Source organism: Lagenorhynchus albirostris, chromosome 3 (assembly GCF_949774975.1).
Source record: "Lagenorhynchus albirostris chromosome 3, mLagAlb1.1, whole genome shotgun sequence".
NCBI lineage: Eukaryota > Metazoa > Chordata > Mammalia > Artiodactyla > Delphinidae > Lagenorhynchus > Lagenorhynchus albirostris.
This window is the reverse complement of record NC_083097.1, coordinates 109,113,184-109,129,340: the sequence shown is the minus strand read 5'-3', so window position 1 is coordinate 109,129,340 and position 16,157 is coordinate 109,113,184. Positions and strand designations below refer to the sequence as shown.

The window sequence follows — 16,157 nt, the reverse complement described above, 5'->3', positions numbered from 1 at the left end:
AGCGCAGGCTCACTAGTTGTGGCGCATGGGCTTAGTTGTTTCGCGGCATGTGGGATCTTCCCGGACCAGGGATCGAACCTGTGACCCCTGCACTGGCAGATGGATTCTTAACCACTGCGCCACCAGGTAAGTCCCCCTCTTGACTTTGGAAGGAGCAGTGTTTCTGGCCCTTCTTCTGTGTCCCCTAGCTGCATGAAGCCACCTGGACCTCAGGACCCTGCTTAATGGTGGAGAATGTACCTTCACGCAGATGGATTGGATGTGCTTCTCTGGGGGACGCCTTCGACTCACCCATACTCAGCCCCCACCCAGCCTGCAGGCTGCCTCCGCCTCAGCCTGGCTCTGCCTGGGGTGGTGGAGAGAAAGGGAGGGTGGCCTTCCCCTGGCCAGTGGGCTGTTGGGAGATTTGGGTACATGTGTCCCTGATCTCCTTGCCACAGATCAGGCAGCAGGGAAAGCTGTGACCTGTGAAGACCCCTTTTCCATCTGGACTGACGTTTCTTTTCTCTTTCTCCTCTACCTCCTGCTTTTCCTCCCTGGGGCAGCCCCATGAACCCTCCCAGAGACATGCCTGGCCTCTGGGCTTCATGGGCATACTGTGTGGCCCCAGCTGACAGTAGGAGGACCTGAGGAGGGAGGCAGCAGTGCACGGTCATCAAAGATGGGCATTTTCTCTGGGCTGAGAGGCTGACAGGGCCTGTTTCCTTTGGATTGCAGGAGATCTGTGGAGCATCTCCAAACCCTCCTATTGGTTCAGAATCAGCTCCCGGGTGGTTTTGTCCTAGATTTCCTCTCAGGCTAAATGATCATACGTGTGATTGAGATCTTGCTGTGTCATTGTCTTCTGTTAATGGGAGTCTGAGTAGCAGCCATGCTTCATAGGTTATAAGCTTTGTGCTGTACACATAGATTAGCCTCACCTGTGTTTGTCCTGTCTCTGTGGGAGAATAGTGCCTAGAGTGTGCACTATTTTGTGCCTGGTTTCTTCACTCAGTATCATCCACAGTGCTATGTGTAATGGGGAAATTTGCAACAATACATTCCAAAAAAATGTGGAAAATGAAGGCAACACTGTTGAGTTGTTCAAGTCAAATGACTCTCCTTTATTCTGAGGTCATGTTCTTCCATCTATCTTGCAATAAAATATGCTGGCAGTTTGGTTGGGTTTTGTTTTGTTATTGATACATTTGTTTAAAAAATAAGTAGATAGATATAGATACAGACATTTGTATATTTGTGCCATGGTTAATGGACAGCTCCTGGTGACCCTAGGGTGTCAGAAGAGCAGCATTTCTGGCCTCTGAAAATCTGAACAAGATTGAAGTCTGACCTTGTCGTGGAGCCTCTGTGGTGGATGGAGTCCAAGCTCTGGAGCGTGATTGTGCACATTGGGCTCTGGGTCACAAACCCCACCCACAGCTCGAGGGCCACCTGTGGCAGCAACACTCTGGGCAGCAGGCAGAGAGTACATGTGACCTCCATTCTTCAAAGCCCTGTCAGTGCCCTGCAAGGGCTTTTGTTTGCTGTCACATTTTTCTTCCCCTTTCTTTGTCCACATTTACCACCAACACCATGAGAATTGCCGGAAGTTCCCTCATTAAAAAAGGTTGCTACCTGAGGCCCAGTCATTACTATTTCTGAAAAGGACAAAACAACGGAGCCTCAGAATGGGCCGATCCCATTTCTTGGTCCCGCCCACCCTGACCTGACGCAGTGCTTTCTTTCCGCAGCGGCCGCAGAGGCCTCCCTCCAGCTCCCTCTGGAAAGGTGGTGGATTCAGTGAGAATCCAAGTGATGGGTGCTCTCAGTGGGTCGGTGTGAACAACGTCCAGCAACCTTCCTGGGCCAGCCAGGGCCTCGTTTTGCTTTGGTCTGAAAGAGATTTTTGTTTTCCGGTGAGAACAGCCCCAGCCTGGCCGGGTGCCAGAGGCAGCGGCAGGAATACAAACACTTTCATGTGACAGACCCTGGTGGAGAGGTGTGGGCCTGCCAGCAGTGGGCCCTCCCCTGCCGCTGCTCCTTGGGAGGCGGTGATTTGCATATTCCCCATTCATCTTGGCCTTGAAAAGGAGGCCTGCGTTCTCAGTCCTCCGGACCAGCTGAGGGCTGGGCTGCTTGAGCCTGGTTTTAACTCTGTGGATGCCACCGGCTCTCACCGGCCAACAGCAGGTCTTGGTGGCTGGAGGGTGGTGAACGGCAGCAGCTGCTGTGTGGTCCTGGCCTCCAGAGGGATGATTGAGGAGGTGGCAGGGTCCCACTGAACAGCACAGGCTTCTGCTGAGCGGAGTGAGGTTCAGATTTGTTTCTCCTTGCGCCATTCGGAAGAGGAACTTTGTCAAAGTATGAGGAAGCCAGAAAATTAAGGTGTTTATCAGAGTCCCAGAAAATTTGCCTTTAACCAAAAGCAAAACTCCCTTTTCTTTGCTCATTGTCATTCCTGCAAAATAACAGTGACCCCTGGAATGGTGGGTATAGGTGCCTTATTGGCTCCTGGCTGCAGCAGGGGTCCCTTTGGCTGGGATCTGGAAGGACAGCTTGCCTGGGACACTTTGGCATCCTAAAACCCCAAAGTGCTAGGTCAGGTGAGCGGATGGGTCCTGTTAGCTTGTGGCTGGGACTTCAAAAGCATGAGGCTATATATAGTACAAATCACCATCTTTTTCCCTCTGCAGCTAAATGCTATCTTCCCAGCCTCGCTGCCTCCTTCCCAGGAGCCCCAGCATCCAGTAGGCTCTTTCTAGGACTCTGTCCCCTTCTCAGAACTCTCCTTCCCGCCCTGTTCCTGATCTCCTTGCTCCCCGTCCCTGACTGAGGATATGTCTTAGGTTCTGTCTTGTGAATCTCCCCTCCCCCTGCCCCAGCAGGTTGTCCCCAGTTGCTCCTGAGGGAACAAGTGGGCAAAAGCAAATCCCTCTGTTGCTCTCCCCACCTCAACGACCCAAACCACATCTCAACAGAACCCTCCTTCCTCCTGCAAGGTGCTTCCCCCTCGCTGGAGGTGGTTACATCCTGTTTCCCCTGTACCCTGGCCACCTGCAGTTGAGCTCTGACAGCATGGCCCTGCCTGGAGCAGCCCATGTTCTCTTTCTGAGCTTGAGTCTGTAGGGTTTGCCTTGTGTCCTCAGTTTGGGCCAGTGATGGAAATGGATCACTGCTCCTGAGGCCAGGACACTGGTTGCCCTAACCTAGACGGGCTGGGAGGGGAAAGGATCATGTTGCAGCCACAGGATTTGGCTTCCTGCACAGTGGGGCCTGGCCAGGGGGTGTCCTCTGCTTGTGTAGCGCTCATTGGCCCTTGCCACTGTCCCTAGGGTTCTGCCTGCCATCCCAGGGCTTGGTGTGGAAGGAAGGACGATGAGGCCAAGGCTCATCCACACCGTCTGTCCTAGTCTTCATCCCCTGGAAATATTTCTAAAGGGAGCGTTGCCACTGTCATAACCTCTGCTGTCCCTCCTCGTTCTGAGAATTTTGTCAGGCCTGATTCGTGGTAAGGACAACTTTTATCTCAGAGCTCGTGAAAGACACTGTTTCTCTTTGCTCCTCTGCTCTCAAGGCTATTTGTATTTTTAAGTGTCTGAAAGTATTGTTTGAGCCTGGCTTCCTGGTGGTGTTGTCAGGACTGTGGGCCCACGTTCCCTGACCAGGGCTTAGGGTGAGTGAGATTCTTAAGAGGTGCTGGCCTGAGGATGGGGGCGGAGGGTGCTGGGGGCTGCTTCCCATGCCCAGTGAATTGCTGGAGGGGAGGCATGTTCACAGTGGGGTCGGGCTCTTGAGACAGGGGCCCTGTGCAGTGGTCAGGCACAGACAACTTTAGTTAGGCCTTTCTACATTCAAGAGGCTTAAGTAAACCTTCAGAGCTATAATCAGGCTCCTCAGGGAGGTTCGGCAGGCGAGCCACCCTGTAACCCCGCAACCCTGAATCCTGGGCCCGTCTCTCTTGGGGGAACGTGCAGTGGGTCTCACCTGGCAATTCCCAGCTCGGGGATGCCCTTGACCCCATGTCTGCCCCAGTCATCTGTGGTTCTGTGACTCTAATTAAAACCCAGGAGGAAGGTGGAGAGAAAGCCCCTCTCACAGCACAGACAAGCGTGAATCCCTGTGTGGATGGGGTGGGGGCCCGCTGAGTGTGGGCCGCTGTGTTTGTGTCTCTACAGATCAGGGTCACACAGGTGTGATGGTGAGACTTGTGCTTTTCTTAACCTAGTACCTGGGCCACACACTTCCCGGGGCAGCACTGCTGGGCCGTGACTCTCTGCCTCTGGCACCCTGTGTGGCTTTCCGTCAGCCAGGACCTCGGTTGTGTCTACTGGATTTTCTGCCCCAGAAGCTGCCCTGAGAAGCATTAAAGGAGGCTTTCGTCTTAGTTAACAACATCTCTGAAAAGGTACAGAGAAAAGTAAAGGTCCTGCCAAGAAGGAAGGAAAAGGGGCTGAGGGTTGGTCCTCAGGCATTTGTGCATTTTAAAGCTTCCTCCAGGTGTGTTGCCGGAGGCTGGGGCCTGGGGGCCCAGGCAAGCTTTTGCCAAGTTCCAGGTTAGTGCTGCTGAGGCAGGAAGCTCTCTGCGCGGCCCACCTGCCCCAGATGGTGGGGTGAACAGTGGAAGCCCTATCAGCCCCAGGGAAAGTGTTGCAAGGCCTGCGGGCTCTAGAGTTTCCAGACAGGTTATGAACACAGCTCTCGAGAGGGAGCTCAGAGTGCTGCGCGGCGACCTGGGGCGGTCTTGCTGCAGAGGAGGCGGATGGCGTTGGGCAGACAGCGGCCCTGTCCTGGAAGACTCGGAAGCACCGGTTGTGAGTAGGGCCTGGGAGCGGTGAGCTGGGCCCTGCGGGCTGGACCTGCCTTTTACTCTCCACAGCGGCTACCATGTGCCTGCTGTGAGCCCAGCCACACTCTGGCCTTGGAAGTAGGAGTCAAAAACGGCCATACGCAATCACCACCCCAACTCCTCACCCAGTGGAGAAATCTTGCAGGAGTGAGGCCCTGGGTGTCCTGGGACCTCACTGTCCCAGCCTGTCTGCCAGAGGCATTGAGGGAGTTTGGGGCTCAGCTTTGGTTCCAACAGGCCTGGGTGTGGATTCTGGCTCCAGGATGGCCATCCCCATGGCAAGCCAGGAAAGCGTCTCTCAGGGCAGGCTTTAAGGAGGGGCTGGTGTGCTGCCCTGGGGTCTGTGGGGGAGCTAAGCCATTATCTTCTACCTGCTGACCTTGGTGCTTGGTCTGCAGTGTCCCCACTGCCCAGGGCATCTCTGAGCAGATGTTTTATCTGGGACTGTGCCTAATCTCCTTCCTCTCCCCGAGTAGACTGGTTGTGACCTTGTGGGGTTGGGGGTGGAGACAGCCCCTGGAAGGTGCTAGAGGAGATTCCTGGGCACGCCCTCGGCACCAGGGATCTGGCCTCTCCACGCCCACTTCCACCATTCCCACCACCCCTACCGCTGTGCGGCCTGCAGGTCCCCAGCCCACAGCTGAGGGCCTGGCCCTTAATCAGTGCCACAGATAGTTGTGTAAGAAGACTTTGTCCTTAGGCAACCCTTCTGACGAATTCCTCTCCAGGACTGAAGACAGGGTAGGGGTGGGGAGAAGCAGAGGGGTGTGAACTGAGGCTCTTGCAACCTGGCAGAGTTGGGGTTAAGGCTGGGTTGCTTGCCTCTGAGCTGATCTGAGCCAGCACTGCCCCGTGTGCAGATGCAGGGGAGGGGCAGCGGGGGGCCTGGAGGGGCCAGCGGCTCCCCATAGAGCTGTTCTGTGCCCGGGTCCCTGCCAGACCTGCTGCCACAGCTGCCAGGGAGCCTCTGCCACCACTGCTAGAGCCTCTACCACCAGCCGGCTTCTCAGAGCAGGCATTCGTTGCCATCGGCTGACCCCAGGAGGGCAGACCTGGGGCAGGGCCTTCGCCACTTTTGAGCTTTGATCAAGATGTGGTAAGCTCTCTCCCTAAACCCCACGCATCCTTCATAAAGGGAGGCTGGTACTAGTGGGACCAGCTCAGCTGCCTCCCCAGTGCCAGGAGCCTGCTGGAAAGGTAGGATGTGAATGCATGTAATTTTGCAAGTTGTCTTTGAGCCCTTTTGGCTGGCAGAGACAGAGTAACTGATTAGCTAACTTCTATCTACTGAATGTCTCCCTTACTGCATGCCTGGTACCTTATTCTCTGTCCATGAGATTTTTGATATGAGGCTAGAGGGGTAAAGTGACTTGTCCAAGGTCATACAGCTGTCAAGAGTATGAGTCAGGATTTGGACCCGGGTCAGTCCAGCACAAGAACTTCCCTTTGGGCCCTTTCCCTGACTTGTTTGCTGGGGACCCTGGCCCCTGGGAGGTTGTGATTTCATTTCAGAGCTCTTCATTGGGAGTTAAGGAGGTTCTTTAATGATCTGCTGGCTTGCCTTGTGCTTCCCCGTTTCTGAAGCCCTCAGAAGTTTGCACAGACCCGGAACCCCATTGCAAGGACCCCCACCTGCCTCCAGGCTGATACAGAGCAAAGCTGGTGTGATTCTAAGGGGAGGGAAGAATCTGAGGATCATGGAGGGTCTCAGTGCCAGCATTATGAGTTTGAATTTTTGTCCTAAGGTAGAAGGGAGCCAGGTAAGGTTTTTGAGCAGCGGCATGATATGGTTATGTCTGTGTATCAGGAACATAACTTTGGTATCAGTGTAAACACTGGTTAGAGCAAGGAGACCTGTGAGGAGATTGGTGTGAGAGTCTGGACAGCACTTGGTGGTGGCTGGACCAGGCCAGGCCAGGAGGCTGGAGAGGAGTGGTCAGGTTTGGGAGGTGTTTAGGAAGTAGTCCTGATAGAACCACCTTGCTAGATCGTGAAGGTCTAGAGTCAGGAAGCTGGACCAGCAGAGGGCTCTTGGAGTGGAGCCATGGGTCTCAGGGCCATCTCCACTGGAAATGTGCCCTGTGGCTCTGCTTCTGCCCCCTTGAAGTCAAAATACTTCTGACCAGGGCCCCCCTTCCTCCCATTCTCTCCCTTCCTGGGTTTTGACAGCTATGCCTCTCACTACCCACCTTCCATGTGCCCTGAACCAGCCTGTGCCACCACTGGGTATTCTGAACTGGTCTGTGCCCAAGGCGAAGGCATAGGATGTGCTAGAGGAGAAGAGGCTAGTTGATGCTGAGGGCTGGGTACCCCTGCCAGGTGAATATTTACAGACACTCATAGCCGCTTTCTTGGCAACACCAGCACCACTGATTCCCTTGGGTGCTGTCCCCCTCCCCCATGCCCCCTGTGCCCCATGCTGCTGCAACCAAGAGAGCCTCCTGGGGGCCTGGAAGGAGGCAGCCATGGCTGGGACCCCAGGGACAGAGAAGGAGAGGAGGTCAGAAGAGGCCAAGGCCCTGTGAAATAATGAGATAAGACCGGACTCCCAGGCCCAGGCTCTGCTCTGCCCCAAGCCAAAGGCCTGGTGGCACAGGTTGGCTCTGAGGTCCATGTCCTCAGAGGACCTGAATTTGCAGCTCTCCACTCCAGTGGCTCCCGGCGGTCTGAAGGGCATCTCACGGTATGTGCAAGCACCCGTGACTGTCTGAGGTTGGCAAGCCTGTACGAATGACACCCTCTGGTTGCTGCCCAGCCAGGAAGGGGCACAGGCTCAGCCTTAGGACTAGAGGAGCTGCAGTCACTTCAGACGCCTCCTTAGGGGTGGACACCTAAATAGAAGCCTGAGGAGGAGTGGGTAGCCAAGCCCTTTTCCCACCACCCTCCAGTGTCCTAGGCGAGTGGGCTTCCTGGAAGAGAACCCAGCCATAGGAGGACGGCAAGTTCATAAGGTGAAGCCAGGAGGGAGCCCACCTGTGGTGTGTGCGTGGTGAAGAGCAAGTGACTGGCCTGACTGGCTGAGCCCTGCTTACGGGCTCTGGTGGCCCCTACCCCCTGCAACCTGCCTGGGCTCTTCTGAGCAGGCCTGAAGATGGTTTTCTGTGGGTTCAGCACTACTGCAGAGGAGAGCATGGGTTTGGGTATGGATGGTACAGTGTAGGCAAGGGTTAGTGTTGCGATGCAACACAAGGCAGTGGTTTGAGAGGCCATAGTCGTCTGGGGCTCAAGTCCTGGCTCCCCTGCTTGCTCACTGTGTCCCTGTGAATGGCAGGTAACTTCTTCAGTGGAGTCTCTATGTCCTCACCTTATAATGAGTACGTGGAGCTGTCATGAGGATCGAGCAGTGCAGTGTGTAAGCATGGGCTCCCACACACTAGCAGTTCAGGAAGTTTAGGCAAGTTCTCTTCTTCCCTCTCCTGGAAACTGTGATACTTTGGTGATGGCCGAAAGCTCTGCACATCTGGGAAACCAGCCTCAGACTTGTGGCACTGACCCTCGTACAAGATTTCATGGGCTCAAGACTTTATTTCCTGAAAGAATATATAGTTTGCTAAGTGCTCCATGGTCTCCCTCAGCTCCAACCTTTGCATATTTGCTTCCCTCTGCTTGGGACACCCTTTCCTCTTTATCCTTCAGTCTCAGCATCAATACCACTTCCTGCCAGAAGCCTGCCCTGACTCTCCATACCTGAGTTGGGCATCTTCTCTGGTTCCCCATGCACAGCCCAAACGGCACTCACGGCACTGCCCACTGCCTCATGTATTTCCCCCGTAAGATTGTGGGCAGGCCCACATCTGGCTTGTCCCAGTGCCCAGCACTGAGCTAGCTCAGAGCAGAGACCATAGGAGAGTCTGCTAGGTGCATGGGTAGGTGGATGGGTGGGTGGGTGGATGCCTTGGCCATTCTTGTCTGTGCTCTGTGACAACCCCAGCATTGCAGCCAGTGCCCACTTTCGGCTGTAACTTAGGGCCTGTGAGCAACTGCCAAGGGCTGGGGACTGGAGGTAGTAAGGCATCCTTCCGGGGTTTTCTCTAAAACTTTTGGGACCGCGTACTTGAGCCTTAGAGCTGAGCTTCTAAGGCCGTACTTCTTGGGCCTTGGCTTCCTAGCCCATGGAGTCAGTTCAGTCCATTAGAGGAAACCTCACTCAGCTCTCAGAGCTCACCCCAGGAGCTGGTGGGCATATCTAGATTTTCCACTATGTAGTGAGTCGTTTATCTGATGGGCCTGGCTGTGACTTAATCTGCCATTTGCAGCTTAAGGAAGTAAATCTCCTAGGAAAGCCAGCTGGCCTCCTGCCAAGCATCTTCCCCAGAGCAGTTTTCCTTGGTGAATTCACTGCGGTCCATAGCCTGCCCTCTGCTGATGCAGAACCTTAATTTGACCAGTATGCCAGGAGTGGTTTGTTCCTGTGGGATGGCCTCAAAACTGATCCCGTTCAAGGAGGCTGCTGGTAAAACTGGATCTCCGCCTCAGGGACTCAGTGAGAATGCTCTGGCTGGCTGGGGGCTCACTTCTCTCACCCAGAGCCTGTAGGTGGTTGATGAGTGTTCCCCGGACTCAGACAGCCTGTCGTGCCATCTGTAGAGCATAAACTCCTGTGGGTCCGTACTACCTGGATTCGGCCACCTCTGTCCAGTGGTTATTCCTACCTGGACGGAGCAGCCTCCTTGGTCTGACAGGCATACCTCTAGCCATCTCTTTAGTCCCAGCATGCCTCCACCTATGCCAGATCCAGTATGAGGAGCTTTACATGCCTGAGTGATAATGTCCCTATTTTAAAGATGGGGAAGAAGAGGTCTAAAGAAGTGGGGTGTGCTCGACCTAGCATAGCTCATAAGTGCAGGAGAAGGGACTTGAACTCCGGAGCTTTGCCTGCTTTCTCTACAATGGCTTTGCACAGCCTTGACCTTATTTTTGGTGTGGTGATGTTACAGTTCAGCACAAATGCCACTTATTGGGAGTTCAGCAGACCTCTCTTCTCTCTTCTCAAAATTGCTGTTTGGCTCATATCCCGTGGCTGCAGAGTAGCTGTTGTTGGGTTTCTCATTCTTTCCCAAGAAGGAAAACAACAGCCATGCTCCCAAAGGTTGGGGATGGAAGGCCAGTGACTGTCAGCCTGGAGCCCACACAATCCTCATTGAGCTGGCAGACCTATAGGTGTCATACAGCACTTCTAGCTTTAGGCCCTTCAGGTGGACAGTAGCACCAAGAAGGCCCCAGTGGGGATAAAGTATCCAGCTGGCCCTCCCTGGCTACCTTCCTCAGTCCTAGGCAAAGTGCAGACAGACCCCTGAGCCCTGCTGGTCATGTGTCTGTTCTGCCAACGCTACTTCACTTAGCAGCTAACAGGAGGACATGGTAGCACTTGGGGACTTCCCTCTTTGAACCAAATTCAGTCACCAGTGCTTCTCACAGAAAAACTCCCACTGCCCACCTCAGGGCATCCTCCATATGCCCCTGTAGGCCCACTGTGTCCACTTGGACTGCAGTGGGTGAGCGTGGCACCCAGACCACCATATGCAATGTCACGAGGGATTCTCGTTACCCCTAGGAGTGCACACAGCACTTTGCTGAGCCCTTTCTCTCCGAGCCTTCATTCCTTTCCCTTCCCACCAGCTTACCTCCTGCTCCCCTCTGGCACCTCCTTTTTCCTCTGGACATTAGCAGATGGGATCCCAGGGAGGACAACACAGGCCTAGTTAATGGTGGGGCTAGCTCTTCTTCTTGGGTCTTGGTCTGTGGTGGTGCAGAGCTGCAGTGCAGTCTGGGGTCAGAGAACAGTGCCCGGACCTCACCCTGGCTGCTCTTGGGATCTCTGCTATTCCTCAGAAAGATGGCCCCAGCATTACCTCTGGCGCTGGCAGGCCTTTGGCTCCAACTTTTCTTCAAGGAGACCCCATGGTGGGCCAGGATGTGGGCCTAAGGGGACTCTGCTGTGTGTCATCCACTGGACCCTTGTCAGGTAGGTCATTGTCCTCAGATCTCGGGGGCAGGAAGTGTCTGTCAGGGCTGTTCTGTGGGCTCTGCCACCTTGCTTTCTCTGGGTCCCTTAGGGTGAGAGCCTGGTGCTGGCAGCTTTGAGGTGGAGTGGAAGGAGTTTGCATCCCTTCACCCCCCGTTGTTCTGGGCACTGTGCTAGGCACACCTGCTGCCCCTCTGTCCAGTCCACGTCGCAGGAGCAAGGATAAGCAAAATTCTATGACCACACAGGAGAGGCAGTACACCCGGGCCCCAGGAGGTGTTAACTCCAGAGCTGTCAGAGCATGCTCTCTATTCCTGAAAGATGTGGAAGTATGTGTCAGGCAGGGCCCAGGGCCTGAGTGTATGTTTCTCAGGAAAACTGGGCCGGATGTCTGACTGTCAGGTATGACTGCTAAGGGCTCTCTGGCCTGTCACCGGGAAAGGCCCTTCCAGGCACCCAGCTTTCAGGATACACTGTGTTGCACCAGGAGCCTGTGTACCCCAACTCGCTCGAGGCCTGGCCAAGATCAGTGTGTCACCTGTGACACAAGACAGGTGGGAGGAGAGGCCCAGGACTGCTCCCTTGCCTCCTGTCAGGGCTCCTCCTTCACCTGCCTCTTGTTTCCTGCAGAGTTCATCCTCTCGCTTCTGGAGAAGATGCAGACTCAGGAGATCCTGAGGATGCTGCGGCTGCCCGAGCTAGGCGACTTGGGCCAGTTTTTCCGCAGCCTCTCAGCCACCACCCTCGTGAGTATGGGTGCACTGGCTGCCATCCTCGCCTACTGGTTCACTCACCGGCCAAAGGCCTTGCAACCACCGTGCAATCTCCTGATGCAGTCAGAGGAGGTGGAGGTGAGCAGGGTGTGAGCAATTGGGCTGTGGGAAGTAGTAGGCGGGGGACAGGCATCTTGAAGGAAGAAGCCAAACTTATGGCTTATTTGACCTCAAATGGCCCAGAGAATCTCCGTTTCTCCCGGCAGCCAGCCAGTAAGCCCAGAAGTGGCCCTGGGCAGGCTCTCCTACTAGAGGCTCCTTCTGCCTCTCCCAGTAACTAAAGCCTGGGCAGAGACTGACCTTGGCTTTGCCCTGGGCCTCTGGTTTGCCTGCTTCTTGGGTAGGGGGCCTTGGCTTACGTTGCCTCAGTAGGCGGTCTAAGCATGTGCTCAAGGGGCTGCCAGGTAAATTCCCTCCCAGATTCTCCCTGTGCCCAACCCTGGTCTGGAACTGGGACCCAGAGCTGAGCCCACCCAGGGCCCTGCTCTCCCAGAGCACATGGACTCACAGGTAGAGCCACTGAGGGAAGAAGGGATGGTGGCCCAGCCTGGACAAGGGTGTTCCAGGTTCTGTCTAGAAGGACCAGTAAGATTTCTTTCTTAAGTTTATGGAGTTTATTTTGCCTTTTTAAAGAACTTTAATTCCATTTATTTTGAATAGATAATATAGTCACGCAGTTCAAAAGCAACCAAAGGACATAGACTGAAAAGCTTCCACCTTCTTCCCCTTGCCTCTAAGTTCTCTTCCCCTGAGAATTGTGTTAGCAGTTGTCCACGAGCAAATGTATAGATGTCTGCCCACCTTTTAAAATGATAACATACAGCATACACTGTGCAACACCTTGCTTTTGCTCTCGATGGTATGTCGTGCAGGTACCGATCAAAAGCATGACAGAGTTTGGCCTGGTGAGAGAGGGCTCAGGTCAAGATAGGGCTGGGATCTTTAGGGCATTTTTCCAGCAGAGGGAATGATGTGTGCAGAGGTGAGAGTGTGTGATAACACACCTGGTGCCTTTGGGAAATGGCGATTCATGTGGTGTGGCTGGGAGGTGGAGAGGGGCTGTGGATGCGTCAGTAGCCTGTGGTTACCAGCAGCCGTGGGTTTGCAGGCTGGCCATGCCTCTTACTGGCCTGATGGTCCTCGGCTGTTTCTTAACTCTCTGAGCCTCAGTTTCCTCATGTGTCAAGTGGGCAATAAAAAAAAAGAGTATCTGCTTCCTAAAGTTATGGTAAGGATTTGGTGAGATGATGCAGAGAAAGCACTAAGATGAATTATTTTTGGTAAGCTTACAGTTACAACTCATCTGGAGAGGCCAGCAAGGGCAAAGCCCCATTAACTGGGCAGGGACCCTTGGAGATGGACAGCCTGGATTTATTTGAGGCTGTCAGTAGTAGGAGAGACAGGGCCCGTTTTTGCTGTGGCTTTGGCAGGGGCAGGCATGAGGAGGCAACTGGGGCTTCTGGGCTGGAGGTGACAGTGGTCTGGATGGGGTCAGGTTGAACGCCACAGAGTGAGTCGCCTCTCGGGTCTGGCTGGGAGGACAGGGCATGGACACAGCTAAGGTCTCCCTTCCTGGGGAGGATGGAGCCCTCCCTTGCTTCATCCCCCAGGAGTGTAGGAATCTGGAGTGACTATAGTGAAGGAGGAAAGGAGAGAGTGGTAGGAAATGAGATGAGAGAGGTAAGAGGGACCCAGATCATAGAGGGCCTGGTAGCATTTACTCTGTGTGCTACACGGTAGGAAACAATTCATATCATGTCACTCACCCTGGCTTAAAATCCTTCCCTGCTCCCCGTTGCCCTCAACCTAAAGCTCAGACTCCTCACCTTGATCTGCAGCCTCTCTGGCCTCCTCCATTTACCACTTGGAGTGGCACGAATTGCCTACAGTCTCCCAGGTGCCTCCTGCCCCATGTGTTTGCACTCCCTGTTGCCTCTGGTGAAACCGCCATTCCTTGTTCCTCATTCTTCCCAGTAAACCCTTTTATTTTTTAAAAAAATTTTTTCTATTTCTTTCCTTATTTAATTTATTTATTTTGGCTGTGTTGGGTCTTTGTTGCTGCGCGCGGGCTTTCTCTAGTTGTGGCGAGCGGGGGGGTCTACTCTTCGTTGCAGTGCGAGGGCTTCTCATTGCGGTGGCTCCTCTTGTTGCGGATCACGGGCTTCAGTAGTTGTGGCGCATGGGCTCAGTAGTTTTGGCTTGCGGGCTCTAGAGCACAGGCTCTGTAGTTGTGGCGCACGGGCTTAGTTGCTCCGCGGCATGTGGGATCTTCCCAGACCAGGGCTCGGACCCGTGTCCCCTGCATTGGCGGGCGGATTCGTAACCACTGCGCCATCAGGGAAGCCCCCTCTTTGTATCCTTCAAAACCCAGCTCAGCGGCCACTCTCTGACATACCTGCCCACTGAGCCCCTTCTGTCGCTGGCACACAGTCTCTTGCTGTCTCATTTCTGTCCCCCTGAGTGCTAACCAGGTGTGACTGTATCTGTCCCCAGATTCCCACAGAGGTCCTGCATGGGCCTGGTGCTCAGGAAGCACTGGCCAAACAGAACTTTCCACTGCAGAACAGCTGAGTGCTGCCTGTGGTTTTGAGTTTGGCTGTTGGCTCTGTGGCTGTCACATTCTTCCTCAGACCTGATGTTCCAAGAGGGGTAGCGGACCATGGGCCAGCCCAGTGCAGCCCAAATAGTGCTCAGAGAAGAGGTGGAGCCATGATACTGGAGAGTTCTGGGTTTGGGGAGCCCGAGGAGGGGTGGCATGTGGAAGGGAAAGAGGCAGGAGAAGCCCAGCTCCTTTCCCCCGCCCCCCAGCACAGATGGTGTTTGCTACAGTCCCACTCTGGATCCATACCACTGAGGGCCCGGGCATCTGCTACGCCATTCCCTCCACCGCCTTCTAGGCCTCTTTTCCCAGCCAGTCCTCAAACTCATCACACTGTTATGTGAATGATGGATGGGAGCCTTCTTAGCTAAAGACAGCTCCCAAAAGATTCTTAACCTACGTGCATAGCAGCAACACCTTTGCAGGTTGATCCTGATGCAGGGGGCAGCCTGACTAGCCAACACTCCCCACTCTGCTGTATGAGTGAACCACGGGTGCGTATGAACAGTAACTGAAGATTCTGGGCATTTAGTGTATGCTGCCTGGTGTGTGGGTGCTGTATGTGTGTATGTGTGTGGGAGACCAGTGTACTGGGCCCCGGGGCATGAGCCACCTGTGTTTGAGTGTGGATGCATACAGGTCCAGTGTGTACAAGCCACGTGTACATGAATGTGTGTGGAGTTTGTGTGTGTACAGCCCAGGTGCGTGTAGGCCATGTGTGTGAGTGCACACAGAGTGTGTCCCAGCTCCAACTATGTGGCCCAGGTGTATATCCAAGCCATGTACAGCCTGGTGCATGCTGGTGCCCTCTCCTGATACCCCTGCCTGCCTGCATCAGCCAGCTTCTCTGGCCTGTGCTTGGCTCATAGGACAGTGGTGGGGCCCGGCGATCCGTGATAGGGGATGGCCCTCAACTGCTCACCCACTACTATGACGATGCCAGGACCATGTACGAGGTGTTCCGCCGTGGACTTAGCATCTCAGGTGAGAGGGGCCATAGGGGTGTGGAAGGGCTGTGGCAGGGGTTGAGCAGGTGCAAGGGTGTGGGTGAGCAAGCATGGTTCCAGGGGTATGGCAGGCGAGTCGCGCCCAGGTTCAGAGGAGAGAAGCCATTCTTGGCCCTCCTGCCACCCAGTCAGACGAGTAGCTGCATTATGAGGCCAAAGGGCTGACCTCAGCTTTATTACAGCCCTGAGAACTGCTGACCTTAAGCGGTCTCTTTGCTCATATTCTATATCTCCTATTTGCAGCCCCTCGTGAGCCTTGAACTCGCAGGCTACTAGCTGGCATGGTTCTGAACCTGAGCCTCCGAGGTGTCTGGGTGACACATGGCGTGGGGTGAAGAGAGTTGTCACAGAGAGGCAAACTGCCACCTCTGGCCAGTGGCCCCCAGGTCTCCATGTCTTCTTGGGGCTGCATCACACAGGTCATTGTGGGAACTAGCGCTGTGTCAGTTCCCATTCCTGGGCCTTCCTGATCTCCCTGGGGAGATGCCATGCTTGTGCACTTTAGGCCTTCTTGGACTTCAGCAGGTTAGACAGACAGCTGGGGAGCAGTTCATTTGGCCCATGGACCGCCTCCCAGGATGGAATATTGATCCAGGTGTCTGATGGGCAGGTTCAGTGGCTCCCACACCCTGCCCTCCTCCCTGGCACAAGGCCTGCTTATCTCTATGTAGGGAATGGACCCTGTCTTGGCTTCAGGAATCCCAAGAAGCCTTATCAGTGGCTGTCCTACCAGGAGGTGAGTAATAGAAGACAGGCCCCACCCTGTCCACCCACACAGACCTGGCACTTGGGTGGGGGGGCTTGTGGGCACCCTGGAGGCTCTAAGAGAGTCATTTTTTTCCTTGCCTGGACTGTCTGCCAAACTCCAGGCAGCAACCTCTCAGGACTTCCAGCATCACTGAGTAGGGAGTTGGGGAGCTCCATCAGACCTTAGAAATCCCACCTGGGGATCTCCCTTCCCTGCTGAAGAGTCCTTGCTTTCCCATCA

At 54.7% G+C, this 16,157-nt stretch overlaps 1 protein-coding gene across 6 annotated transcripts in view; it reads left to right on the top strand.

The window, feature by feature from the left end:
* ACSL6 (acyl-CoA synthetase long chain family member 6) overlaps positions 1 to 16,157 on the top strand; it is a 65,721-nt gene that overhangs the window by 6,636 nt on the left and 42,928 nt on the right. For 3 of the 6 annotated variants that reach the window (XR_009539567.1, XM_060143531.1, XM_060143533.1), the window contains 3 exons: positions 11,421 to 11,641; positions 15,032 to 15,146; positions 15,841 to 15,905. Coding sequence is in view for 5 of the 6 variants with exons in the window: in XM_060143531.1 (XP_059999514.1) it covers positions 11,421 to 11,641; positions 15,032 to 15,146; positions 15,841 to 15,905 (401 nt within the window). In the remaining variant the exon portion in view is untranslated. Of the gene's footprint in view, positions 1 to 3,348; positions 3,488 to 4,154; positions 4,385 to 10,657; positions 10,791 to 11,420; positions 11,642 to 15,031; positions 15,147 to 15,840; positions 15,906 to 16,157 lie in introns of those variants that run through there. The other 3 variants (XM_060143534.1, XM_060143535.1, XM_060143532.1) reach the window with 3 other exon arrangements.